Raw genomic sequence first — 27332 nt, forward strand, 5'->3', positions numbered from 1 at the left:
GGGCGGATGGGTCTGTGTGAATTATTCCCAGTGGAAGGTTCGGGGCTGGCAGAAGTTCTGAGTCCCAACCCCCCAAAGGGCCCTGTCACAGCTCCCCAGGTTTGGTGCCTTGGCCCAGCCTTGGACCTGGGTCTGGGGGACCTGTTTGGAGTGTCAGACCCCCCTTCACCCCCCGGGTCCCGCTCTGCCGTCAGGGGAGCCACGTGGCTTCCCTGCCCCCTTGGGTCAAACCTCGGAGCCGTTAGCACCCCGGCATCACACTGTGAGCATCCTTCAGCGAGTCCTCCTGGGCTGGACACCTCCGAGAGATGTGTACCCCAAAGGGGGCGATGGCCCCCCCAGAATGTGCAAGGACTCAGGCAGCCTTGTCAAAGCAGGCAGGTTTATTAGGTGACTAGCACACGGCATAGGAAGCCCTCAGGCCAGCACAGAGAACTGGGGTACAGCAGAGTTCCTTTGGGGGGTCTCCCAGCCCCAGCCAAGATGTGTGGACCCCTTGGCTCCCGCTCTGGGCCTCTTTGTCCCCTGTCCCCTCTTTGTCTCTCGTTCCCGGGTGAGCTCACCCCCCACCTGGCCCCTCCTCAGGCCGTGCTCTTGGCCAGGGGAATGGGGCGCAGCTCCCTTGCTGAGAGGCAGGAAGTCGACATGATCAGGATCATTTGTTGCGTGCTAGGTGGCAAACGTTGCCGTGTTTGGCTTTGCTACATGAACCTGGGCCCCAAAGCCGAGACAGCCGGGCACCAGCCACACCTGCCTCGCTGGGCCTCTGCAAAGAGTAAACAGCCGTTTCCTCCCACCTAACGAACAATGCAGCATGTAGGGGAAACTGAGGCACATACAGTATTCATACAAAATATTACAGAAAATTCCCACTCCATCCCACCCTCCACCTCCCATCCCATCCTGACGTGCGCAGTGTGAACATGCAGCGCGTTAGACGGAGGGGGGAAGGTGGTGCCATTGGGGGAGGCCAGGTTTGGGCAGGGGACACGGAGCAACGCTACATATCAAGGGCACAGACCAGGCCCCGTGGGGAGGAATTCTGGTCACTAACATCAGAGTGGAGCTGGAACTGCAGGAGGGTAAAGGCCCCGTGCCCCTTGCCCACCTCCTTCAGCCAGCCCAGCCCCTCCCCTGCCCTGGGGCTGGATTGGAGCCAGTGCACCTGTCACGGAGTCCCTGGGCGATGCTCTGGAACTGCTCCCCATGAAGCCAGTCAGGACTCTGGGGCAGTCGCCTTTCTGCGAGCAGCCTGTCTTCAGGACACACAGCTCACACAGCTTCCACCTTCCTGGGTCTGACCTCGGAGCATTCAGCCTCCTCTGCCCCTCCGTGCGCTTCCCACAGCGAGTCCGCTCAGGCGGGGCTCCTGGGGAAGCCAGAGGGTCCTGCACCCCAACTTCGCAGTCAGACGGGACTCTCAGCCAGCCAGTAAAACAGAAGGTTTATTAGACGACAGGAACATGGTCTAAAACAGAGCTTGCAGGTGCAGAGAACGGGACCCCTCAGCTGGGTCCATTTTGGGGGGCAGTGAGCCAGACAACCACGTCTGCACTTCACTCCATGTCCCAGCCAGCCCCAAACTGAAAACCCCTCCAGCCCCTCCTCCTCTGGGCTTTGTTCCTTTCCCGGGCCAGGAGGTCACCTGATTCCTTTGTTCTCCAACCCTTCAGCTCTCACCTTGCAGGGGGGGAAGGGCCCAGGCCATCAGTTGCCAGGAAACAGGGTGTCGGCCATTCTCTGTGTCCAGACTCCTGCACACACCTGCCCTCTAGGGCACTGCAATGATTATACACCCTTACCCCACCCCCTAGATACTTAAGAACTGCCTAGGGGAAACTGAGGCACCCCCACACTATTCAGAGGAAACATTAAGAACAGTCCCACTTCGTCACAGCACCCTAATGGGAAAGGCCGCGTGTCCCATTCCTCACCCCACTGAGCTGCCAGTCCCCCCACCCTGGGGCTGCATTAGAGCTGGAGCCCCCTGGAGAGTAATGGGCCCACGTCCCAGCCTCCCATGGATGGTCCCCCCGAACCCTGCCTGTGGCCTGGTCTACACTTAACGCTTATCCCAGCAGAGCTCTGCAGTTAGGTGTGACACCACCCCCGGGACACACACAGAGCTCCGGGGGTCAGAGGTGTGACCCCACACCCCAGCACACCGCTGTGTCGCCAAGCCCCCCGTGTGCACACAGTCGCTCTGCAGAGCAGGGCATGTGTGGACCGGGCGAGGGCCGTGCGGGGAGGTGCTGTCCCCACACTGGGGATAAACCCCTCCTGGCTGCGCTGCGTCCACACTCGCTAGCCTCCCTCTCTTCCCCTCCCCAGCCAGAACTATTATTATTGCTGTATTACTGCAGGGTCGAGGAGACGGTCGTGCCCAGGACCCCCTTGGGCTCGCTGCTGCCCAGACGCAGAACAAAAACACAGAACCTACCCCTGGAGCCCGGGTCCCTCACACCCAGCTCTGGAGGGGCCCTGCCCCCAGGAGCTCTCAGCCCAGCCCAGCCAGCTGCCTCCCCGGCGCCCTGTGGGGCGTAGTGTTGTCAGGGCTCCCTGTGGGTAGCTGGGCCTATGTCCCATGGGCAACCCACTTGCTACCTGTGACGCAGCAGGGAGGGGGGAGTGTTGACCTGGGAATGTGGCAGGGGAGTTTCACTGGGGGTGGGAGACCTGAGAGCCTGTCACCTGAGCCGGGAGGGGGATGGGGGAGGTAACACCTCTGCCCGGCAATGTGGACAGAGGCTGCAGGAGGGAGCCTGCTGGGGGGGTTAGTTTTCAGTTTGGGGCTGGGTGGAGGAACACAGGGAACCCCAGGACTGGGGTCTAAGCTCCCTGCTCCCCCAGAAGGACTTGACTGAGGGGTCCTGGGTGTACCCACAGCTCTATTTGTTCCTGTTGTCCAATAAACCTTCCATTTTACTGGCTGGCTGAGAGTCACAGTGAATCCCAGGAAGAGGGGTGCAGGGCCCGGACTCCCCCACACTCCGTGACACCCCGATCCAGTCCTGCCCTTGGGGCCCTCAGCTCTGGAGCTGGGCAAGGATCCAGCCCCAAGGTCCATGTCCCCAGGAGATGGGTCAATGCCCACACCTGGGCCGGTGCCGCCCTCAGGCCCTGGACTCCCCTGGTCTAACGTCCTGGTAGCCCCTGGAAGGAGAGAGCAGAGGGGATGGGTGTGACGAAGTGGGACTGTTCTTAATGTTTCCTCTGAATAGTGTGGGGGTGCCTCAGTTTCCCCTAGGCAGTTCTTAAGTATCTAGGTGGTGGGGTAAGGGTGTATGATCATTGCAGTGCCCTAGAGGGCATGTGTGTGCAGGAGTCTGGACACAGAGAATGGCCGACACCCTGTTTCCTGGCAACTGATGGCCTGGGCCCTTCCCCCCTGCAAGGTGAGAGCTGAAGGGTTGGAGAACAAAGGAATCAGGTGACCACCTGGCCCGGGAAAGGAACAAAGCCCAGAGGAGGAGGGGCTGGAGGGAGTTTCAGTTTGGGGCTGGCTGGGACATGGAGTGAAGTGCAGATGTGGTTGTCTGGCTCACTGCCCCCCAGAATGGACCCAGCTGAGGGGTCCCGTTCTCTGCACCTGCAAGCTCTGTTTTAGACCATGTTCCTGTCGTCTAATAAACCTTCTGTTTTACTGGCTGGCTGAGAGTCACGTCTGACTGCGAAGTTGGGGTGCAGGACCCTCTGGCTTCCCCAGGAGCACCGCCTGAGCGGACTCGCTGTGGGAAGCGCACGGAGAGGCAGAGGATGCTGAATGCTCCGAGGTCAGACCCAGGAAGGTGGAAGCTGTGTGAGCTGCGTGTCCTGAAGACAGGCTGCTCACAGAAAGGCGACTGCCCCAGAGTCCTGACTGGCTTCATGGGGAGCAGTTCCAGAGCATCGCCCAGGAACTCCGTGACAACTGGTGGCAGCGGTGGGATGTACTGCACCCCGTGGATGGCGCTTCCTGCAGTAAGTGACTGGGGAGCAGTAACACGAAGGGGGATTGCCGAGGACCAGGCCTGCTGAAGGCTCAGAGAGGAGCGGTTTCGGGGGGCGGTTAACCCCTGGGAGTGTGTGACCAGCGAGAAGTACTGTGCAGTAATGGGGTCCCCCTGGGGACTGCAGTGAGCAGTCTCAGGGGCGGAGGAGTCTGCAGCTCGACCCTGGCAAAGAGGTGGTGACCTTGAGAAGGGCTGGCACACTAGGGGTTCTCCCTGGAAACCGTGGGGAGCTGAGAACACACGGGCCTGTGAGTCCACAACAACTTGGGAGGAGCGGAGTGATGGCCTGTCACCGTCTCCTTAAGAAGGACATTGTAACCCTGTGCAGAAAGAGAGGGTTGAGCATTGGAAAGTTCACCAAAGCAGAGTTAATCGTGCAGCTGGAGGAGGATGACCGCTCTAAGGAACAGATTCCTGACCCCAACTGGGGCTATAGCAGGATCTGGGAGCAGCTGAAGCGGGAGCCAGGCATCGCCAAGACTCCTGTCCCCGACCAGACGAGGGTCTTCATGATCGGGTTCCCCATCGGGGGATCAAGACGGACGGGATTGCAGCTGAGTCTGAGAGAGCAAGAGGACCGTGGGAGACAGCGAGAGCCCGAGAAAGAGCTGCAGAAGCAGCAGCAGCATGAACTGGCGGTGGTGGGGCGGAGAGGCCTAGGGGACCTCCCCGGGGTGAGTGGGGATAGATCCCGGGGGGCCAGTTCCGCAGGGAACCTCGAGACTAAATTGCTGCCCCTGGTTAAGGAGGGGGGGGGTGTGGATGCCCACCTCACTGCCTTTGAGCAGGCTGGCGATTTGAACCAAGGGGACCCTGCGGAAAAGCCCCGGTGTCTAGCTCCCTTGCTGGGTCCCAAGGCCATAGACTCCGTCAGCCAGGTGGTTGGGGATGTGGACAGGCTCCCACTCCTGACCCCAACCTATATGTCTGTGTGGAGTTTCCTGGGGCCAGGCCCCCCGGACCTCCAGTGGGAGTAGAAGGTGATGGTCAATGGGGAGACATTCTTGGGGTGGCCAAAGGGCATGGGCTGCAGAAACCTTCCCACATGCGGCCTGCGAGTGCTATCGACCACCCCTGATCTAAGGGAGGGCGTGAAACTGGAAGGGCCTGGTGTAACTCCTACCAAGGAATGGGAGAGATGCTGGGGCATCCATGGGAACGTTGGTGGCTTCGAACTTCCCCAGGTCACCGGCTAAAGTGACCCCGCTCAGTTCGATCTCGAAGGGGGGAGAGATGTGACGAAGTGGGACTGTTCTTAATGTTTCCTCTGAATAGTGTGGGGGTGCCTCAGTTTCCCCTAGGCAGTTCTTAAGTATCTAGGTGGTGGGGTAAGGGTGTATGATCATTGCAGTGCCCTAGAGGGCATGTGTGTGCAGGAGTCTGGACACAGAGAATGGCCGACACCCTGTTTCCTGGCAACTGATGGCCTGGGCCCTTCCCCCCTGCAAGGTGAGAGCTGAAGGGTTGGAGAACAAAGGAATCAGGTGACCACCTGGCCCGGGAAAGGAACAAAGCCCAGAGGAGGAGGGGCTGGAGGGAGTTTCAGTTTGGGGCTGGCTGGGACATGGAGTGAAGTGCAGATGTGGTTGTCTGGCTCACTGCCCCCCAGAATGGACCCAGCTGAGGGGTCCCGTTCTCTGCACCTGCAAGCTCTGTTTTAGACCATGTTCCTGTCGTCTAATAAACCTTCTGTTTTACTGGCTGGCTGAGAGTCACGTCTGACTGCGAAGTTGGGGTGCAGGACCCTCTGGCTTCCCCAGGAGCACCGCCTGAGCGGACTCGCTGTGGGAAGCGCACGGAGAGGCAGAGGATGCTGAATGCTCCGAGGTCAGACCCAGGAAGGTGGAAGCTGTGTGAGCTGCGTGTCCTGAAGACAGGCTGCTCACAGAAAGGCGACTGCCCCAGAGTCCTGACTGGCTTCATGGGGAGCAGTTCCAGAGCATCGCCCAGGAACTCCGTGACAATGGGTTAAGGGTGTAACGGTCCCACCCCCACCCCCACCCCCGAGAGGGAGAGGACTCACCTGCGTCTGCTCCTCCACAGCACCCCGGCCACGGCGGCTACGGCCAGAGCCCCCAGGGTGATGCCCACGGCCAGGCCGGGGCCCCAGCCCCAGCTCTGCTCTGTAAAACAGGGGGTGCCATGCTGGGAACCGGGACAGGAGAATGGGCCCTGGTCCCTCCGCCTCTCCTGCAGTCTTCCCCTGCTCCCCCCATGTGACGAAGTGGGGCTGTTCTTAATGTTTCCTCTGAATAGTGTGGGGGTGCCTCAGTTTCCCCTAGGCAGTTCTTAAGTATCTAGGGGATAGGGTAAGGGTGTATGATCGTTGCAGAGCCCTAGAGGGCAGGTGTGGGCAGGGGTCTGGACACAGAGAATGGCCGACACCCTGTTTCCTGGCAACTGATGGCCTGGGCCCTTCCCCCCTGCAAGGTGAGAGCTAAAGGGTTGGAGAACAAAGAAATCCGGTGACCTCCTGGCCCGGGAAAGGGACAAAGCCCAGAGGAGGAGGGGCTGGAGGGAGTTTCAGTTTGGGGCTGGCTGGGACATGGAGTGAAGTGCAGACGTGGTTGTCTGGCTCACTGCCCCCCAAAATGGACCCAGCTGAGGGGTCCTGTTCTCTGCACCTACAAGCTCTGTGTTAGACCATGTTCCTGTCATCTAATAAACCTGTTTTACTGGCTGGCTGAGAGTCCCGTCTGACTGCGGAGTTGGGGGGCAGGACCCTCTGGCTTCCCCAGGACCCCGCCTGCGTGGCATGGCTGTGGGAAGTGCAGGGAGGGGCAGCGAATGCTGAATGCTCCGAGGTCAGACCCAGGAAGGGGGAAGCCAGGTGAGCTGTGTGTCCTGCAGACAGGCTGCTCCCAGAGAGACTTCCCCAGAGTCCTGCCTGGCTTTGTAGGGAGCAGTTCCAGAGCATTGCCCAGGGACTCCGTGACACCCCACCCCAACCCACTGCCCTCAGCCCCACATCCCCGCACTGTTCGCTCAGCCTCCCCCACAGTGCCCCTATTTTCTCCCACAGTCCCACCCCCTGCTTCCCCCCAATCCAGTTCTGCTCCCCTCTGTCCAATCCCCACCATACCCATGTCTTTTTCCGCATACCCCACAGGCCCTCCCCAGCTCTGCTCCTCGCACCTCCTCTGCCCCACTCTACACAGCTCTCTGCACCCCGTCCCATTCGCGCTCTCCTCAGCCACCACTGCTGCCTCCCTCCATCCCAGTCCTGTCCCGTCCCCCTCAGCTCCTCCATCCTGCTCCCCCTGGTCCATCCCCACAACCCTCACTCACCCCTCTGCCTCCCTCCATCCCAGTCCCGTTGCCTGGAACCACCCTGTCCCACTCAGGACGTGCAGGAAAAGCCCCCAGAGACCACGACCGCACCCCCCTGGAGACGTGCACCTACCCCAGGGGATCAGCAGGCTCTGGCCCCCCAGGCTGCTGTGCTCCACCCGGCAGGCGTAGCTGTGCCCGTCGCCCGGCTCCACGGCCAGGGAGCTGCGCAGCTGGTAGGTCAGGTCCGCGTTGGGCAGGATCCCGCTGGAGCTCAGCCGCCCGCCCGGCCCCACCTCCTCCCCGTCCTGCAGCCAGGCCACGCGGATGGGCCGGGGGTAGAAACCGGTGACCCGGCAAACCAGCAGTAACGACGCGGGGGTCCCGGCTGGGGGAGGCGCTCGGGCAAACACCATGGCGACCGGCCGCTCTGAGACAGGGGGAGAGAGACGGGGCGGGGGAGAGGAACAATTCAGTCTGAGCCTCAGGGACTCACTAGCCAAACCCAGCTCCATCTCCCGGGGTCAGGCATTGGCCCCGCTGTCCTGGCCAGGCCCCAATTCTGTCCCCTGCAGTTACCAGTGGTGAGGGAATCCCCCTTCACTTCCTGTCCTAAACGGCTGTGCAGTGCGGCTATGAAATGGCTACGGTGCTCCACCCCAGCTATAGCTGCATTTGTACGCCAGGCAAGGGGTCCCTGGATAAACAGCCCCCGTGCCCCACCCCAGAGGTGGCTGCATATCAGTTCAAGGTGAGGGATCCCTATATAAACAGCTCCCACACCTGACCCCAAAGGTGACTTCTTCTCAGTGCTGGACCAGGGATCCCTGTATAAACAGCCCCCACATCCTACCCCAGAGGTGGTCGCATGGCAGCGAGTGGTGTCCAGCCTCACCTTGCCTCTCCAGAGACTCGTTCCCATACCGGACAAAGCTCTTGAGCTCATTGATACAGGTTGCTCGCAGGAGAAACTGAAGCGTGATGGCCGTGCTCCTCTCGTGGTTAAGAAGGTCCCGGGTGTAGAGCGCCAGCTTGTCCCCCTGACGAGCGACCCAGGTGCCTGCATCCGCGTCGAAGCTGATGAAGTCCTCGCCGTTCACCGCGGCCTCATAGAATCCCCTCGAGGTGCCGTTGGGGTGGAACTCGCAGCTGACAGAGACCTGGGTAACAAAGGGGTCTGGAGCAGGGAGGGCAGGGGGATGAGGACGGGTGTCCCGAGGTCACCGGGAGGCAGGGGTAAGGGTCAGAAATAGAGAGGCAGCGTGAGGGATGGGAGGGGGGAATAGACTTGTCAGGTACTATGAGGACGTTTGGCCTCAGGACAGCGGTGGGATTGTGGGGCAGCCCTGGCTGGAATTCAGGGCACGTTGAAGTTTTTGTTTAAAGCTGATTTTTCACGTGCATAGTCAGATTGGCTCGAAAATCGCTGCATTATATCGGGGCCTGAGGCAGAGTTTGTGGTGCAAATTTGGGGTACCTTGGTCACTGGGTTCCTGAGATACAGACCCCCGCCCAAATGACCTGCTTTTCAAAGGGTCAGGCTACATGTCAGGAAAGACCCGGAGCCTCGGCTCAGGGAGTGGGACGTGGGGCCTTTCCCCTCTAGGAAGTTGTGACGAAGTGGGACTGTTCTTAATGTTTCCTCTGAATAGTGTGGGGGTGCCTCAGTTTCCCCTAGGCAGTTCTTAAGTATCTAGGTGGTGGGGTAAGGGTGTATGATCATTGCAGAGCCCTAGAGGGCAGGTGTGGGCAGGAGTCTGGACACAGAGAATGGCCAACACCCTGTTTCCTGGCAACTGATGGCCTGGGCCCTTCCCCCCCTGCAAGGTGAGAGCTGAAGGGTTGGAGAACAAAGGAATCAGGTGACCTCCTGGCCCGGGAAAGGAACAAAGCCCAGAGGAGGAGGGGCTGGAGGGGGTTTCAGTTTGGGGCTGGCTGGGACATGGAGTGAAGTGCAGACGTGGTTGTCTGGCTCACTGCCCCCCAAAATGGACCCAGCTGAGGGGTCCCGTTCTCTGCACCTGCAAGCTCTGTGTTAGACCATGTTCCTGTCATCTAATAAACCTTCTGTTTTACTGGCTGGCTGAGAGTCACGTCTGACTGCGAAGTTGGGGTGCAGGACCCTCTGGCTTCCCCAGGAGCCCCGCCTGAGCGGACTCGCTGTGGGAAGCGCACGGAGGGGCAGAGGATGCTGAATGCTCCGAGGTCAGACCCAGGAAGGTGGAAGCTGAGTGAGCTGCGTGTCCTGAAGACAGGCTGCTCACAGAAAGGCGACTGCCCCAGAGTCCTGACTGGCTTCATGGGGAGCAGTTCCAGAGCATCGCCCAGGGACTCCGTGACAACTGGTGGCAGCGGTGGGATGTACTGCACCCCGTGGATGGCGCTTCCTGCAGTAAGTGACTGGGGAGCAGTAACACGAAGGGGGATTGCTGAGGACCAGGCCTGCTGAAGGCTCAGAGAGGAGCGGTTTCGGGGGGCGGTTAACCCCTGGGAGTGTGTGACCAGCGAGAAGGACTGTGCAGTAACAGGGTTCCCCTGGGGATTGCAGTGAGCAGTCTCAGGGGCGGAGGAGTCTGCAGCTCGACCCTGGCAAAGAGGTGGTGACCTCGAGAAGGGCTGGCACACTAGGGGTTCTCCCTGGAAACCATGGGGAGCTGAGAACACACGGGCCTGTGAGTCCACAACAACTTGGGAGGAGCGGCGTGATGGCCTGTCACCGTCTCCTTAAGAAGGACATTGTAACCCTGTGCAAAAAGAGAGGGTTGAGCGTTGGAAAGTTCACCAAAGCACAGTTAATCATGCAGCTGGAGGAGGATGACCGCTCTAAGGAACAGATTCCTGACCCCAACTGGGGCTATAGCAGGATCTGGGAGCAGCTGGAGTGGGAGCCAGGCATTCCCAAGGTTCCTGACCCCGACCAGATGAGGGTCTTCACGATCGGGTTCCCCATCGGGGGATCGAGACGGACGGGACTGGAGCTGAGTCTGAGAGAGCAAGAGGACCGTGGGAGACAGCGAGAGCCCGAGAAAGAGCTGCAGAAGCAGCAGCAGGATGAACTGGCGGTGGGGGAGCGGAGAGGCCTAGGGGACCTCCCCGGGGTGAGTGGGGATAGATCCCGGGGGGCCAGTTCCGCAGGGAACCTCGAGACTAAATTGCTGCCCCTGGTTAAGGGGGGGGTGTGTGGATGCCCACCTCACTGCCTTTGAGCAGGCTGGCGATTTGAACCAAGGGGACCCTGCGGAAAAGCCCCGGTGTCTACCTCCCTTGCTGGGTCCCAACGCCATAGACTCCGTCGGCCAGATAGTTGGGGATGTGGACAGGCTCCCACTCCTGACCCCAACCTATATGTCTGTGTGGAGTTTCCTGGGGCCAGGCCCCCCGGAGCTCCAGTGGGAGCAGAAGGTGATGGTCAATGGGGAGACATTCTTGGGGTGGCCAAAGGGCATGGGCTGCATAAACCTTCCCACATGCGGCCTGCTAGTGCTATCGACCACCCCTGACCTAAGGGAGGGCGTGAAACTGGAAGGGCCTGGTGTAACTCCTACCAAGGAATGGGAGAGATGCTGGGGCATCCATGGGAACGTTGGTGGCTTCGAACTTCCCCAGGTCACCGGCTAAAGTGACCCCGCTCAGTTCGATCTCGAAGGGGGGAGAGATGTGACGAAGTGGGACTGTTCTTAATGTTTCCTCTGAATAGTGTGGGGGTGCCTCAGTTTCCCCTAGGCACTTCTTAAGTATCTAGGGGGTGGAGTAAGGGTGTATGATCATTGCAGAGCCCTAGAGGGCAGGTGTGTGAAGGGGTCTGGACACAGAGAATGGCCGACACCCTGTTTCCTGGCAACTGATGGCCTGGGCCCTTCCCCCCCTGCAAGGTGAGAGCTGAAGGGTTGGAGAACAAAGGAATCAGGTGACCTCCTGGCCCGGGAAAGGAACAAAGCCCAGAGGAGGAGGGGCTGGAGGGGGTTTCAGTTTGGGGCTGGCTGGGACATGGAGTGAAGTGCAGACGTGGTTGTCTGGCTCACTGCCCCCCAAAATGGACCCAGCTGAGGGGTCCCGTTCTCTGCACCTGCAAGCTCTGTGTTAGACCATGTTCCTGTCATCTAATAAACCTTCTGTTTTACTGGCTGGCTGAGAGTCACGTCTGACTGCGAAGTTGGGGTGCAGGACCCTCTGGCTTCCCCAGGAGCCCCGCCTGAGCGGACTCGCTGTGGGAAGCGCACGGAGGGGCAGAGGATGCTGAATGCTCCGAGGTCAGACCCAGGAAGGTGGAAGCTGAGTGAGCTGCGTGTCCTGAAGACAGGCTGCTCACAGAAAGGCGACTGCCCCAGAGTCCTGCCTGGCTTCATGGGGAGCAGTTCCAGAGCATCGCCCAGGGACTCCGTGACAGAAGTTCAAGCTACAATCTGGCCCCAGACCTGGCTGGCTGACCCTGGAGTGGAGAATGGGGTACGGGTGTTTCCCCTCTGAGGGACACCGGCTCCAAACAGCCTACGGGCCAGGGACTGGCTGTCTTGCCCCCAGGGACACACTCAGTGGCTGTGGTGAGTGTGTCAGTTCCCAGCACCCCGCTTCGTACTCACAGGCCATTCCCTGCTGCTGAGCTATCCTGTTCACAGTACGGTTGAAGTTGAACAGGTAGTGATGGATCAGCAGCTCCAGGTCCTGCCACTCCTTCGGGGTCAGGCCGCGCTGGGCCCAGGGCTGCAGGAAGCGGATCTGGCAGGTGCTGCAGTCCATGGAGTGGGTCTCCAGGTCGCCCAGCAGGGCCATCCCCTCCATGTCCGTGGAGCTGGTGTTGTGGAAGACATTGATCTGGAGCAGCCGCAGGGTGACAGATGCTGGGGGGAGAGGAGGGGAGGCTGGGGGAGGGGGCAGGAAAGAAGTGGAGGACAAAGCAGGTGGGGAGAGAGCTGAATGAGTCTCAGTCTCCTTAAGTCCTTCGCGACAGGATCTCCCTGCTGAACCTAACCCACCTCCCCAGTCCTTCTACTCCCCCAGCAAGGGTCACTAGCCCAGCGTGGTGCTGCCCTACCCTAGCCTTGGGATTACACCATCCCCACCTCCCAGGTTCAAAAATGGTGGGGGAGGGGTCCCCAATTACCAGTCCGGGCCCCCCATGCCCAGGGGAGGAGCAGCAGAGGGAGCAGCATCCTGGCAGGGGAAGGGGAAGCCGGGCTCAGGCGGGCGTCAGGGCAGCGAGATGAGGGGCCCAGAGTCACCCACATGCTGTAGGTTCCTACCCAGGGCACACGCCTCTTTGCCCACTTCTCTCTTTGTCTGTCTCTGCTCAGCTGCGTCCCCGCAGCTGCCAGCCCCGAGCCAATCAGGGCAGAGGGAGTCGGGGAGCGGAGGCAGCGCGGGAGGGGGATCCCCGGCCGCAAGATCAGAACCAGGCCCTGTCCCCGGGTCAGTGCGTGTGTGTGACGCCCCCTCCATCTCCTCCAGCCTGGGGTACCATTGCTCCCAGCCCAGCCCCTAGCGCCGCCCTGGGGCAATGGGGCCAGCCCTGACTGCCAGGGGACAGCGCCCCCCCACTCAGAGCCAGATTCACCCACAGGCAAACTAGGCAGGTGCCCAGGGCTCAGATTCACGGCCAGCATCCTGCTCCTCACCCCGCCCACGGGCTCTGCCCACAGCAGCACCCTCAGCCCCGGAACGTCACCCCAAACCTGCCCCGGCGCAGGGAGCGAGCCTGCCCCCACTCACCCCGCAGGGGTGGTCCTGTACTGTGGGGCTGGGGCTGGCTCCTCCCGCTGGGGGGCAGCCGGGCTGAACCTAGGGGCACCAGTTCAGGTTTTGATGTGGCGGGGGGGACGACAAATTTTAACTGTGATTCCCGGGGCTCCCGAGGCACCTGAAACAGATAACGACTTAGAAAGTAGCCGACAGGAGCACTGTATCTCCTTCCCACAGAGCGAAAGACAATTCAATCCATCTTAGAGCTGGGCTCTGAGCTGCCACGGCCTCCTTCCCAACCGCCGTCTCCCGGAGGTGGCCTGCCGGGTTTGGCTCCCCGCCGTGAGACAGGTCGCCCGGAGGCAGCTGGCTTCGTCCAGCTACCCCCTGCGCCCGCCCAGTCTGCCGGCAGGCCGGCGCCTTCGGGACGGAGCCCCCCCGGGACGCGGCTCGGCATCTCGCGGGGCTGACGACGAGCCTGACCTCCTGGGCGCCTTTGGAAATCCCGCTCGGTGCGGAAACGGCTTTGAAGACCCGGCCCTTCGCCTCAGGGCCCCCCCGCACAAGGGGGAGAACCGCCCGGCCCAAGCTCCCCGAGGGGCTGGGAGGGGACGGAGCTCAGGCTCTCGCAGGTGCTCTGATACCAGTGGGGTGAGCAGGTCCCCTGTCTCCGGCACCCAGACCCCCAGCTCCCAGTGGGGTGAGCAGGTCCCCTGTCTCCGGCACCCAGACCCCCAGCTCCCAGTGGGGTGAGCAGGTCCCCTGTCTCCGGCACCCAGACCCCCAGCTCCCAGTGGGGTGAGCAGGTCCCCTGTCTCCGGCACCCAGACCCCCAGCTCCCAGTGGGGTGAGCAGGTCCCCTGTCTCCGGCACCCAGACCCCCAGCTCCCAGTGGGGTCCAAACCCCAAAGGACTCCGTCTTACCCTGTATAAAGCTCAGACAGGGTAAACGCAGGAATTGCCCGCCCTCTACAACACTGACAGAGAGAGATGTCCAGCGATTTGCTCCCCCAGGTGTTCATCACGTACCCTGGGTTTATAAATAAATCACGGTGATTTTATTAGTATAACAAGTAGGCTTTAAGTGGTTTCGAGTAATAACAGAGAGAACAGAGTAAGTCACAAATCAAAATAAAACAAAACAGGCAAGTCTAAGCCTAATACATTAAGAAACTGATTACGGGTAATATCTCGCCTTCAGAGCTGTTCCAATGAGCTTTTTCACAGACTAGACTCCTTCCTCATCTGGGCCCGATCCTTTCCCCAGTACAGTCTTTGGTTGAGCCAGCAGACATCTCTGGTGGTAAGCAGGGGTTTTCTCATGACTGGCCCCCCCCTTTTGTCCTGCTCCACCCCCTTTTATAGCTTTGGCCATGGCGGGAATCTTTTGTCTCTCTGGGTCCCCACCCCTCGTTCTAAATGGAAAAGTACCAGACTTAAGATGGATTCCAGTACCAGGCAACATGGTCACATGTCACTGTGAGACCGCTCGTCTCCATTCTTCCTGGGTTGGCCCACACCTCCACAGGAAGGCTTACAGGTAAATAAACCATTTACAACCAATTGTCCTAGTCCCTGGGAGCCATCAAGATTCTAAACCCCCATTAATGGCCCACGCTTTGCATAATTACAACAGGACCTCAGAGTTATACTTCATATTTCTAGCTTCAGATACAAGAATGATACATGCATACAAATAGGAAGAATATATTCCCTAGTTTATAACCTTTGTTATGATACCTTACAAGCATATTCCAGTTACATCATATTCACACTCATAAGCATATTTCCATAAACATATGGAGTGCAACATCACAGTCACCCTGACTTCTTGGTCTGTGGACTTTCTGCTTTGTTATTGTGGGGTTGCTGGGGAGCGCTGGGCTGTGGACAGGCTGGTTTGTTATTTTAGGGTTGCTTGGGAGTCATGGGTGTGTAGACATGCTGGCTTGTTATTGTAGGATTGCTGTTAATAAGCTGGTTTGTTATTGTAGGGTTGCTCCTCAGTGCTGGGCTGCCTCACGCTGGTCTCATGGTAACAGTGACATGCAATGACCATCCCCGGTTGGTTCTGGATGAAAATCGCTGCCTGGTGTTTGGGACCGAATGTGAGGTGCGGCTGTTCTGGGGGCGGGGGGACCTTGCTGTGCAGGGGGAGCCCCGGCTTGGTTTTCCTCACTTGGCCCTGGAGCAGACGCTGCTTTTCCAGAGTGAATCTCCCCCGATTCATCCTCTGGGTTCCGGCTCTTGTCTCAACCCCATTGTTAGGGTCAGGGCAGGTCTGGGTTTTGGGCCCTGCCCCCCTCAGGGTCCCCTATTTCCTCCAGCCCAGAGTAAGTGAGCGGATGATTGACACACGCAGCAGAGGGTGCAATCCCCTGGGGTGTCTCCCCTTCATGACACCCCCTCTGAGCCGTGTGACAGAGGGAAGAAGGCCCGGCAGTCGCAGCTGCAGACAGACCCCGCACGTCCTGCCGGAGGAGGCCACGTGCCGTCCCTGTATCTCCACTGTGGAGCAGGCACCGCGGGTCCCTGCACGGCGAGACAGCAGGAGAGACTGGGGAGCGGCCCCCCAGGCCCCGGTGAGCGCAGCGAGGTGCGTGCCATGGGTTCACACCGTTTTGCGGTGGTGCTCCGCAGTGCTGCTGCTGGGGTTTGTCTGCTTCTGCAGCAGGGGGCTTTGTTATTTTGTCTTGTGTGTTTGAGGGTCGACATCTGAGCTCTGGGGCAGCACAGAAATGACCTTCCTGGGACACACCAGCGTGTTCGGTCCCTGGGCCATTACGAGCGACAAGAAGACGACACAGGCTGGTTTATTTCAGCGAGGTCACTTGTTAGCACCAGGGCTGTGCACATTCTGGCTTCTCACCATTTCCTCATGTGGTTTCAGGTTTGCGCTGACAGTTAACCCACCAGCCAAGCAGGCAAACGCCATTAGCCCCTGTTCCAGAGAGAAGGAAGCGGGGAGGTGACGTGACCTGCCTGAGGTCACGCAGTGAAACTGCAGCAGAGCTGGACAGAACCCAGGTGTCCTGATGTAGCTGCAACACCAGCCCCTGCAGTGAAGGCTCTGACGGCTTTTCTTCGCATGCCCCTGCTGTACACACTGTGTGGAAGCAAAATGTGACTATAGGCAGGACTATGTCTGGATTGTTTTATTCCACGGACGGGGGTACCAGTAAGTGGTGGTTGACATTGGCAGTGACCCTCCCAGCCACGCTCCTGTTAGAGAGCCAGAGAAGCTGGCAGGGGTGAGCTAGGAACAAGGATTCCTCAACCAGAGCAGAGAAGTGGCTCCCTTGTATCTGCTCTCCTGTTTTCTTCCAAGAAATCTGTGTTGTACCCAGCCCCCAGCACGGCTCCTCCGCCTGCTGGAAACTAGGGCCTGGGTCTGGGTCTGGGGAGTCCCCGGCCCCAAGGCTGCTGGTCTGCCCATCCTGCTCCCTGCAGCCAGGGGCCACAGGAACTAGAGGCCCCAGCCTTTTCCCTGCCAGTTCCCCCTGGCCACAGCGAGCTCTGAGCAAGCGGGTTCCTTGGGGAGCTGGCGTATTAGGCAGTGCAGCAGTTATAACAGAAAATGACCTCTTTTCAGTTTCCCCCACAACCTCACAAAGGTACCCCCAGGGCCCTGTAAGTATGAGTCACCAGGCATGAGGCGAGTGATTATGGTTAAGATTAGCCACCAGCCACAGCAACACAAGCTCTGCGGAGTGACAGGCATTCCCCAGCCCTGCCCACAGTGAAAAGAAATGTCAGTTTATTTAACAAAGGTTAGAGATACGAGAAGACACAAGTAGAATTATTGAGAAAAAATGGCTACATATAAAATAAAATCATAACACACATTCTAGAGACTAATCTTTATTACCAAGATACTTTTCTATGTATCTAATGAAGCTTAGCTCTTCCAAAATGTCAGCAGTGTTTTCCAGCCAGGCAGGCTGTGATATCTTTCTCAGGAAACAAGCCACGCTCTTAACTTCTTGCCTCTGTGAAGGATACTGTGTGTCTTTTTGCACCCCCAGGTATATTAAATAGTCCATTGAGCTTTATTCATAAACTGGACACCCTCCCACTGTGTGTTCCTTCCTGTAGATTTGGGGATCCCTTGTTGATTTCGCAGTCTGGATTAGCTGGTAGCTCCCTATGCAAATAGACTTATATTGTGAGATGCACAATATACAATGGCCAGCCAGAGGATAAACGACTCCTAACCCCTGCCTGCACAGAAACGTGTTTTAAACTTCACGTGACCTGCCTGTTCTCTACTTTAAGAACATAGTTTTTATGTTTAGCTACAGTTGTGACCAGCTGTCCCTGCGCTGCCCGAATGTAAGGAAAAGCCAGCGCCCTCACGAGAGGGCTCACACACTGAGTTTGGGGTGCGATCCCGATGAGTCGAAAGAACAGTAAATATGGCAGGCGACCAGCTTGGCTTAATGGTGAAATCCTAGCGGATCTTAAACATAAAAAAGAGGCTTACAAGAAGTGAAAGTTTGGACATATGACCAGGGAAGAGTATAAAAATATTGCTCGGGCATGTAGGAATGATATCAGGAGGGCCAAATCGCACCTGGAGCTGCAGCTAGCAAGGGATGTCAAGAGTAACAAGAAGGGTTTCTTCAGGTATGTTGGCAACAAGAAGAAAGCCAAGGAAAGTGTGGGCCCCTTACTGAATGAGGGAGGCAACCTAGTGACAGAGGATGTGGAAAAAGCTAATGTACTCAATGCTTTTTTTTGCCTCTGTCTTCACTAACAAGGTCAGCTCCCAGACTGCTGAGCTGGGCATCACAAAATGGGGAAGAGATGGCCAGCCCTCTGTGGAGATAGAGGTGGTTAGGGACTATTTAGAAAAGCTGGACGTGCACAAGTCCGTGGGGCCGGACGAGTTGCATCCGAGAGTGCTGAAGGAATTGGCGGCTGTGATTGCAGAGCCATTGGCCATTATCTTTGAAAACTCGTGGCGAACGGGGGAAGTCCCGGATGACTGGAAAAAGGCTAATGTAGTGCCAATCTTTAAAAAAGGGAAGAAGGAGGATCCTGGGAACTACAGGCCAGTCAGCCTCACCTCAGTCCCTGGAAAAATCATGGAGCAGGTCCTCAAAGAATCAATCCTGAAGCACTTGCATGAGAGAAAAGTGATCAGGAACAGCCACCATTCACCAAGGGAAGGTCATGCCTGACTAATCTAATCGCCTTTTATGATGAGATTACTGGTTCTGTGGATGAAGGGAAAGCAGTGGATGTATTGTTTCTTGACTTTAGCAAAGCTTTTGACACGGTCTCCCACAGTATTCTTGTCAGCAAGTTAAGGAAGTATGGGCTGGATGAATGCACTATAAGGTGGGTAGAAAGCTGGCTAGATTGTTGGGCTCAACGGGTAGTGATCAATGGCTCCATGTCTAGTTGGCAGCCGGTATCAAGTGGAGTACCCCAAGGGTCGGTCCTGGGGCCGGTTTTGTTCAATATCTTCATAAATGATCTGGAGGATGGTGTGGATTGCACTCTCAGCAAATTTGCGGATGATACTAAACTGGGAGGAGAGGTAGATACGCTGGAGGGCAGGGATAGGATACAGAAGGACCTAGACAAATTGGAGGATTGGGCCAAAAGAAATCTGATGAGGTTCAATAAGGACAAGTGCAGAGTCCTGCACTTAGGACGGAAGAATCCAATGCACTGCTACAGACTAGGGGCCGAATGGCTAGGCAGCAGTTCTGCGGAAAAGGACCTAGGGGTGACAGTGGATGAGAAGCTGGATATGATTCAGCAGTGTGCCCTTGTTGCCAAGAAGGCCAATGGCATTTTGGGATGTATAAGTAGGGGCATAGCGAGCAGATCGAGGGACGTGATCGTTCCCCTCTATTCGACATTGGTGAGGCCTCATCTGGAGTACTGTGTCCAGTTTTGGGCCTCACACTACAAGAAGGATGTGGATAAATTGGAGAGAGTCCAGCGAAGGGCAACAAAAATGATTAGGGGTCTAGAACACATGACTTATGAGGAGAGGCTGAGGGAGCTGGGATTGTTTAGCCTGCAGAAGAGAAGAAGGAGGGGGGATTTGATAGCTGCTTTCAACTACCTGAAAGGGGGTTCCAAAGAGGATGGCTCTAGACTGTTCTCAATGGTAGCAGATGACAGAACGAGGAGTAATGGTCTCAAGTTGCAGTGGGGGAGGTTTAGATTGGATATTAGGAAAATCTTTTTCACTATGAGGGTGGTGAAACACTGGAATGCGTTACTTAGGGAGGTGGTAGAATCTCCTTCCTTAGAGGTTTTTAAGGTCAGGCTTGACAAAGCCCTGGCTGGGATGATTTAACTGGGAATTGGTCCTGCTTCGAGCAGGGGGTTGGACTAGATGACCTTCTGGGGTCCCTTCCAACCCTGATATTCTATGATTCTATGATCCCTTGTGTCTATTTACCCTTGCTGTCCATTCCTGACTGGGTGGCAGGTTGACACATGTCAATCACTATTGTCTCCTTTCTCCCCGGGTCACGCATGCATTGTCATCATCACTTTATGAGGAGACAACTTTTACGTTTCTCAATAACTGGAGGAAATATTTTTCTCATGTTTCCTTGTGTGTGGGACATTGGCTAGAAAGTGTCCCTGTCTCAATCTCTCCGGTCCTGCTGGCTGCAGTTGCTCTTTTCTGGGTTTAGACTTTGCTTTGTACTTTCTGGTCTGTACCCCAAGGTTGAGGTCTTAGAGTCTGCCAAAATTTTGCACATTTCACTATGGTCACGTATCTGCGAGCATAATTGTTCTGTGCAGGGACCTGGGGCCATCCCAGACAGGTTCCCACATGGGCAGCGACATCAGCAAGAGTGACTGTGGGGCTGGGCAGGGGGCCAGGAGACCGTTAACTCGGGACGTGTGCACGAGGGAAAGTGAGGACTCCCCCAGGTGGGAGCAGCACAGGAGGGTGGGGAGAGCCCAGGGAGGAGACAATGACAGAAAGGGACATTCAACCAGAGGGCACCAGGCCTCGATCAGCAGTGCAGAAGTGGGCTCCTGGGCTCCCAGCTTCTACATTCTCCAGGATGGGATCAGATGCAGGAGCCCTGCAGGGAGAGAGAGGTATCACCACCTGGCACTGAGGCTAGCCGAGACCAATGTAGAGTCAAAATCCAGCTCCAGCCCTGTCACGGAGTCCCCGGGCGATGCTCGGGAACTGCTCCCTATGAAGCCAGGCAGGACTCTGGGGAAGTCTCTCGGGGAGCAGCCTGTCTGCAGGACACACAGCTCACACGGCTTCCACCTTCCTGGGTCTGAACTCGGAGCATTCAGCAACCTCTCTGTCCCTCCGTGCGCTTCCCACAGTAAGTCCACCCAGGTGGGGTCCTGGGGAAGCCAGAGGGTCCTGCACCCCAACTCCGCAGTCAGATGGGACTCTCAGCCAGCCAGTAAAACAGAAGGTTTATTAGACGACAGGAACATGATCTAACACAGAGCTTGTAGGTGCAGAGAACAGGACCCCTCAGCCGGGTCCTTTTTGGGGGGCAGTGAGCCAGACAACCACGTCTGCACTTCACTCCTCGTCCCCAGCCAGCCCCAAACTGAAACTCTCTCCCGCCCCTCCTCCTCTGGGCTTTGTCTCTTTCCCGGGCCAGGAGGTCACCTGATCTCTTTGTCTCCAACCCTTTAGCTCTCACCTTGCAGGGGGGAAGGGCCCAGGCCATCAGGTGCCAGGAAACAGGGTGTCGGCCATTCTCTGTGCCCAGACTCCTGCATACACCTGCCCTCTAGGGCTCTGCAATGATCATAACCCCTTACCCCACCCCCTAGATACTTAAGAACTGCCTAGGGGAAACCGAGGCACCCCCACACTATTCAGAGAAAACATTGAGAACAGTCCCACTTTGTCACAAGTCCCTCCACAATCTCTTTGTCTGATTTAACGGGAGACTTTTGTGCTTTTAGAAATATTGTTTTAAAGGCGAAAGGCCCCAGGAAAATGTGGGAAGTGGTGTGTGAGTGTGAATGGGACGTTGTTGCTCATGTCAACCCACCTGGGAAAATAATTAGAGAGTGAGTGAGCGCAGGTAAGGGAAAAACGGGTGCACGCAGTCAGCGTTTTGACCTGCAAGTTATTACAGTTTCTTTCACACGTTTAGGCAAAAAGGGAAGCAGCTTTGAGGGTAGCATAAATAAGTGTCAGAATTCACGGTCAGGAGTTCATCGATTTCTGGTGTGTTTCTCAAGTGAGTCTGGTCTCCATATTTTTAAAAGGGGAAGTGGATTTGTTTCATAACTAGAGAGGAACTGACTGATCTGCGGGCACTTCAAACTGTGTCTGCAACTCCCTGATGTTCCAGGACTGTGTGGGACTAGAGAGGAGAAGTGGAGGGGAGGCCAGGAGGGCATGACTGTAGCTCAGACTCTGAAGGGGCTGACTCAGGTTTATGGGAAGCCAGGGGCTGGGATTAGCCCTGCACTTCCTGGACGTGGGCAGAGAGATGGGCAGGAAGTTTCTGAGTCACTAGAAAACTGGATTCGAGCCTGAAGAGAAAATTAAAGCAAAGTGCGGTGAACCAAAATCCTAGCTTTCAGAGGAACAGCCGTGTTAGTCTGTATTCGCAAAAAGAAAAGGAGTACTTGTGGCACCTTAGAGACTAACCAATTTATTTGAGCATGAGCTTTCGTGAGCTACAGCTCACTTCCCTCCAGTGCCATTGCATCATGGCCCCACTGGGGACTCGTTTCCTGGGGCTGCCGGCCCCATCCCTGAGCCAGTCACCTTTCTTATTCCTCAGGTAGACGAGCAACCCCAGGACCACGAAGACCAAACCCAGCACGAAGCCCCCGACCCCAGCCAGCCTCTTGCCCCAGCAGAGTCAGCCAGTGCCTGTGTGGAAACAAGAGCACAGCTGGTTTAGGCTGAGCTCAGCCTCTCCTTCCCCTTGTGCTCTCTGCCCGCAGGGGTGGGGTGGGGCTGTGACCCAGGCCCATCCCCTGGGGGCTCTACAGAGCGAGGGATGCCTTTGTGGGGCTCAGGGGCTGCCCCACACCCAGAGGCTCTTACCCCAGTGCACACTGAGGGGGTCCCGCAGGCTGATGTGCTCCAGCTGGCAGGTGTAGACGTCCCCGCACCAGGGGCTTATCTCCAGCATCACCAGGATCTGGAAGGTCCAGTCTCCGTTCTGGAGCAGCTCCGTGGACACCACCCCGGCCGTCTGCTCCTGCCCGTTCTTCAGCCACTTGATCTCGATCCCCAAGGGGTAAAACCCTGTCACGGAGCAAACCAGCAGGTTGCAAAGGGCTGGGACCCTGATTTCATGGGGGAAACTTTCACCTTGGACTGAATTGGGAGAAGCAGGGAGAGAGAGAGAGATGGGAAAGGAGTAAGAGACAGAGCAGGACTCAAAGAGACCAGGTTCCAGTTCCAATTTTTACAATCTTCCTTCACCCCAGAGCATGAGGAGATCATCATAGATCCTGGCAGAGGTACCATTGTTAACCTTTGGTATTCCCCCATTGTCCCTGTCTGGGGATACCTACTCGGACAGATATGACGATATCTTGCAATGTCCTGGATACACCTTATTGAACTAAGTGAAACCTTACTGAATTAAATATTTTAGGAGTCCATTGTATTCCAAATGCAGTGGTTTAAGTGTTATTATGGAATTGTGCGTAACTTCTAGGCAACATGACTAACATGATCATGACATGCGAGACTTCGTGATTCTAGGGAAAGAAAGGAGTGAGAGCAGCAGATCTGGGACAGTGGACTTCAAAAAATCAGACTTCAGCCAAGTCAGAGAGCTGGTAGGTTAGGAAGAAAATCTAAGGAAAAAAGGAGTTCAGAAGAGCTGGCAGAGTCTCAAGAAGACAGTATTCAAGGCACGACTGCAAACTATCCCAATGGAAAGAAAAGATAGAAAGAGTCTGTCACAGAGTCACAGGATCTGGTCTATGCCCAGCCTGTAACCGGAACGACCCCTTAGTGTGCCGGGCCTCAAGGACCCACACAGTTCCATAGGGGCAGGCCCGGGGCCTCCAGGACTCTGACACTGGGCCTTTGTCACCAGCAAACCCTGTCTCTCGCCATGGCTCCCTGCAACCAATCCAGCCCAGCCAGACCCCTATGGGAGGCTTGTGCTGTAGTTCTGGGCTCCGTGCTGTCAGGGAGGATTTGGAGCAACACCGGGGGTCTTTTCAAAACAAGGGAACCATTTCTCAGTCCCCTGGCCTACAGAACCTGAAAGTCCTTAGGTTAGCAAAGGGGGTCAGAAGTGAAGCCGTCGTGCACCCTGGCCAAGTCAGTGCCCTGAGGAGCCAGCCAAGCTGTAATGGACTCCCTTTCTCGCGCTCTCCCCAGGGCTGAGCTCCTGAGTCCCCCCTTCCTCCAGTCACCCGACACCTTCTTCTCCAGCGTCCCCAGTTCTACCTGCTGGGGATTCCTGCTCTTTGGTCTTGATTGTTGGGTCTCTAGGGCGTCTCTTTGTCTAGCTGCAACTTCTTTTGGTTTGGGTCTGTTTTAGCCAGTTTTTCTGATGACTATAGTCATTCCGCCAGACAGCGAGGTAACACACACATCTTCCGTCTCCTGTGCTGGTCCAGGAGCAGTGCTGACCCTATCAATGTGACGTACAGAGGCAGACTAGGGCAGGCCTAGGGTTCATAACATAGATCACAGAAAATTCCCACTTCAGCACAGAGGCCAACATGGCTCCATCAGGAACTCTCTAATCACCTGGAAATCAAAAAGGAATCCTACAGAAAGTGGAAAGATGGACAAATTGCTAAGGAGGAGCACAAAAGAACAGCACAAGCACATAGGGATAAAATCAGAAAGACCAAGGCACAAAATGAGTTACACCTAGCAAGGGACATAAAAGGCAATAAGGAGAGGCTCTTTAAATACTTTAGGAGCAAGAGAAAGACAAAGGAAAGTGTAGGTCCTCTACTTCATGGGGAAGGAGAGCGAATACCTAACAACATCAAGAAGGCTGAGGTGTTTAATGCCTATTTTGCTTCAGTCTTCACTAAATAGGTTAATGGTGACCAGATACTCAACACAATATTAACAGCAAGGGGGAAGGAACACAAGCTGAAACAGGGAAAGAACAGGCTAAAGAATATTTAGATAAGTTGGATGTATTCAAGTCAGAAGCTCGTGATGAAATTCCCCATGGGATACTTAAGAAACTAGCTGAAGCAATCTCAGAACCAGTAGCCATGATCTGTGAGAGCTCATGGAGGTAGGGTGAGGTCCCACAGGACAGGGAAAGGGCAAACCTAGCACTTTTCTTTATAAACGGGAACAAAGGGGACCTGGGGAATTATAGACCAGTCCTCTTAACTTTGGATACCTGGAAAGATACTGTCACGGAGTGCAGGGGAGTCCGGGGCTGCACCCCTCTTCCTGGGATTCCCTGAGACTCTCAGCCAGCCAGTAAAACGGAAGGTTTATTGGACAACAGGAACACAGTCTCAAGCAGAGCTTGTGGGTACACCCAGGACTCCTCAGTCCAGTCCTTCTGGGGGGCAGAGAGCTTAGACCCCAGCCCTGGGGTTCCCTGCGTTCTACCACCCAGCTCCAAACTGAAACCAACCCCCCCAGCAGGCCCCCTCCTCTAGCCTTTGTCCATTTCCCAGGCAGAGGTGTTACCTGGCCCCAACCCCCTCCTGGCTCAGGTGACAGGCTCTCAGGTCTCCCATCCCCTGCCACATTCCCAGGTCAACACTCCCCCCTCCCTGCTGCGTCACAGATGCTGGAACAAATTATTAAGCAATCAGTTAGTAAGCACCTGGGGGATAATAGAATTATAAGGATTAGCCAAGAACAAATCTTGCCAAACCAGCCTAATTTCCTTCTTGGACAGGGTTACTGGCCTGGTGGACAGGCGGGAAGCAGTAGACATGATGGATCTTGATTTCAGTCAGGCTTTGGACACAGTCCCGCAGGACGTTCTCGTAGGCCAACCAGGGAAATGTGGGCTAGATGACATGATAGTCGTGTGGGTGCACAACCGTTTGAAAGGCCGTCCTCAGAAAGCAGTTCACAGTTGTTTGCTGTCCAAGCGGGAGGGTGGATCTAGCGGGGGCCCCAGGGGTCAGCCCTGGGTCCAGTACTAGTCTATAGCTTCATTAATGGCTTGGATAATGGAGTGGGGAGCCCTGCAACATTAACTCCATGTAACCCCCGCGGCCACTGCGGCTCTCCAGTCCCATCTAGTGCCTGACAGAGGTGGCCCTGTTGGCAGTAGAAGCTCCCACTTGAGGATCCCAAGATCGAGGATTCAATTCCCCTGCCTGCCCACCACCCACACAAGATGTTGAGTTACACCCTCCACTCACCTCTCCCGCCATTCACCTTTGCCCCGCCATCGACAGAATGTATCCAGAGACACCTGTCTTTTATCTAGCGCCTCCTTCTGGCTGCTCGGCGAGCCACTGGCCCCGCTCGGTGATGGCCGCGTAGACACCCACATCTCTATGGAGGAAGCCGAGCGCCTGCCGGTGCCAGACGTCCCTTTCCTCAGACCGCACTGCAGGTGAGTGTCAGTGGGGCCGTGACACTCACCTGCAGCCTGCTCTGAGAGGGGAGAGACAGGGACCCACCTGCCTGGCCTCTGCTGCAACCTCCCCATCCCAGTGGCAGCCTCCGCCCAGCCTCCGCCCAGCCCCCGGTCCCTAGACCTTCAGCTTTGGCTCTGCGAGGGGAACAGGGAGCCCCAAGCTCAGGGCTGGGCACGGCTTTCCTGTGGCACTTCCCCAGAGGGGACATCCCAGTGTCTGCTCGGCAGCTGCTGCGGCTCTGTGCAATGAGCCCGGTGGGTTCTCAGCACCGTCACAAGCCGAGGCCCAGCCCCCGGGCCCCAGCCAGCCCCCAGGGCTGCTCCAAAGGGAAGGGCCCGGGGAGACTCACCCAGACCGCGAACTTCTCTGCCCAGCTCCGCGCCCCATCACCCCGGGGGGGCACCCCCAGCCAAAGGGCCAGGCAGCATGGGGAGCATCACCAGGGAGAGCTGGGCTCGGCTGCCCCCTTCCCCGAGTGCCGTGGGGAGGGGAGGGGACACATGGCCCGGGGTCAGGCCCAGACAGGGCAGGACGTGAAGGGAAGCAGGGGAGATGCCAGGCGGGTTAGGTTAATTTAACCCCCTTGGTGCTGTCTCCGCCTGAGCCACGCGGGGGCCCTCGAGAGCCGCCTTGCAGGCGCGGGGCACAGACCCTGGGCAGAGGGAGGCCTGGGCGGATGGTGCGAGGGCGCCGCCCAGTGGACAGTCCCGGGAACGACGGTGCTGCCCCCGTCCCTGAATTCTGGCTCCTGCCCTAGACGCAGAAGGGGCTTCCCCCCTCTCGGGCTCCTAGACCCCCAGGCCAGAAGGGACCATTGTGACCATCTAGTCTGACCCCCCTGTACAGTGGAGGCCAGAGACCTGCCCCACGATAATTCCTAGAGCAGATCTCGGAGAAACAGCCAGTCGTGAGTTAAACATCGCTGGGGTGGGGAATCCACCACAGCCCTGGGGAACTTGTTCCACTGGTTATTTCCCCTGTTAAACATTTACACCTTATCTCCAGTCTGAATTTGTCTATCTTCAACTTCCAGCCACTGGATCATGTTATGCCTTTGTCTGGCACATTGAGGAGTTTCCACGTTTCCACGGTATGCATCTGATGAAGTGAGCTGTAGCTCACGAAAGCTCATGCTCAAATAAATTGGTTAGTCTCTAAGGTGCCACAAGTACTCCTTTTCTTTTTGCGAATACAGACTAACACGGCTGCTACTCTGAAACCTGTCATTGAGGAGAACCAGTATCAAATTTCCGTTCCCCCTGTAGGTACTTAACGGCCTGTAATCAAGCCATCCCTGGGGACAACCTGGAACTGTGGGACCACTGGGCCCCCTTCACGCTCCAGCCTGGGCTGTCTCTCACAAAGCTAGGTCAGTGATAAGCAGCAAACCCCTCCAGGTGCCCAGCCTATGGAGCCCTACACCCTACACCCAGCTAAATTGCATGAATGCTCCCCGAGCCACTCATGCATCACACACAGAGAGGCACCAGCCAATCCCGCCAGCCTTGCACCCCAGAACTATACCGTCTGACATGGCTCAAGGGTCCCTTGGACAGTGCAACATCGTTAATTAGTCCGCCACTTCGACAAAGGGTAGTGAATATGCGACACCCCTTGTTAACCTGAGCTGAGATTCCCTGAGCACTTCCACCAAAACTGCACTGGTTTAGGTAAAATATGAAACTGATTTATTAACCACAGAAAGCTAGATTGCAAGTGATTATAAGTAGAGATAGGGATCAAAGTTGGTTACATAAGAAATAAAAACCAACTTGTAGTCTAAATGCTACAGACTAAGCAAGATTTGAATCAAGCAGTTTCTCACCTAACTGGCTGTTTCAGGCACTTTACTGTTCTTATTAC

The 27332-nt window shown here is 56.8% G+C and overlaps 2 protein-coding genes and 1 pseudogene across 3 annotated transcripts in view; 1 reads left to right on the plus strand and 2 right to left on the minus strand.

Moving 5' to 3' along the window:
• Window positions 1–365: 365 nt before the first annotated feature.
• On the minus strand, window positions 366–12732 carry LOC125621395 (antigen-presenting glycoprotein CD1d-like). 2 transcript variants are annotated; one of them, XM_075119635.1, is made up of 7 exons: window positions 12503–12732; window positions 11843–12121; window positions 8158–8439; window positions 7396–7692; window positions 6016–6115; window positions 1901–3153; window positions 366–1165 (listed from the first exon to the last, which is right to left on the minus strand). In XM_075119635.1, the coding sequence occupies exons 1-6, from the start codon at window positions 12696–12698 to the stop codon at window positions 3114–3116; spliced, it is 1194 nt and encodes a 397-aa protein (XP_074975736.1). In that variant the 5' UTR covers window positions 12699–12732; the 3' UTR covers window positions 366–1165; window positions 1901–3113. The 2 variants fall into 2 exon arrangements, with proteins under 2 accessions (XP_074975736.1, XP_074975737.1); XM_075119636.1 differs by having other exon boundaries at window positions 12364–12564.
• Window positions 9346–27332, plus strand: part of LOC125621391 (uncharacterized) — a 71133-nt gene continuing 53146 nt past the window's right edge. Inside the window, exon 1 of the mRNA XM_075119640.1 lies at window positions 9346–10360. The gene's annotated coding sequence lies outside the window, so the exon portion shown is untranslated. The remainder of the gene's footprint in view (window positions 10361–27332) is intronic.
• On the minus strand, window positions 20795–25856 carry LOC142069000 (DLA class II histocompatibility antigen, DR-1 beta chain-like; annotated as a pseudogene).

This window comes from Caretta caretta, chromosome 14, assembly GCF_965140235.1.
Source record: "Caretta caretta isolate rCarCar2 chromosome 14, rCarCar1.hap1, whole genome shotgun sequence".
Taxonomy (NCBI): domain Eukaryota; kingdom Metazoa; phylum Chordata; order Testudines; family Cheloniidae; genus Caretta; species Caretta caretta.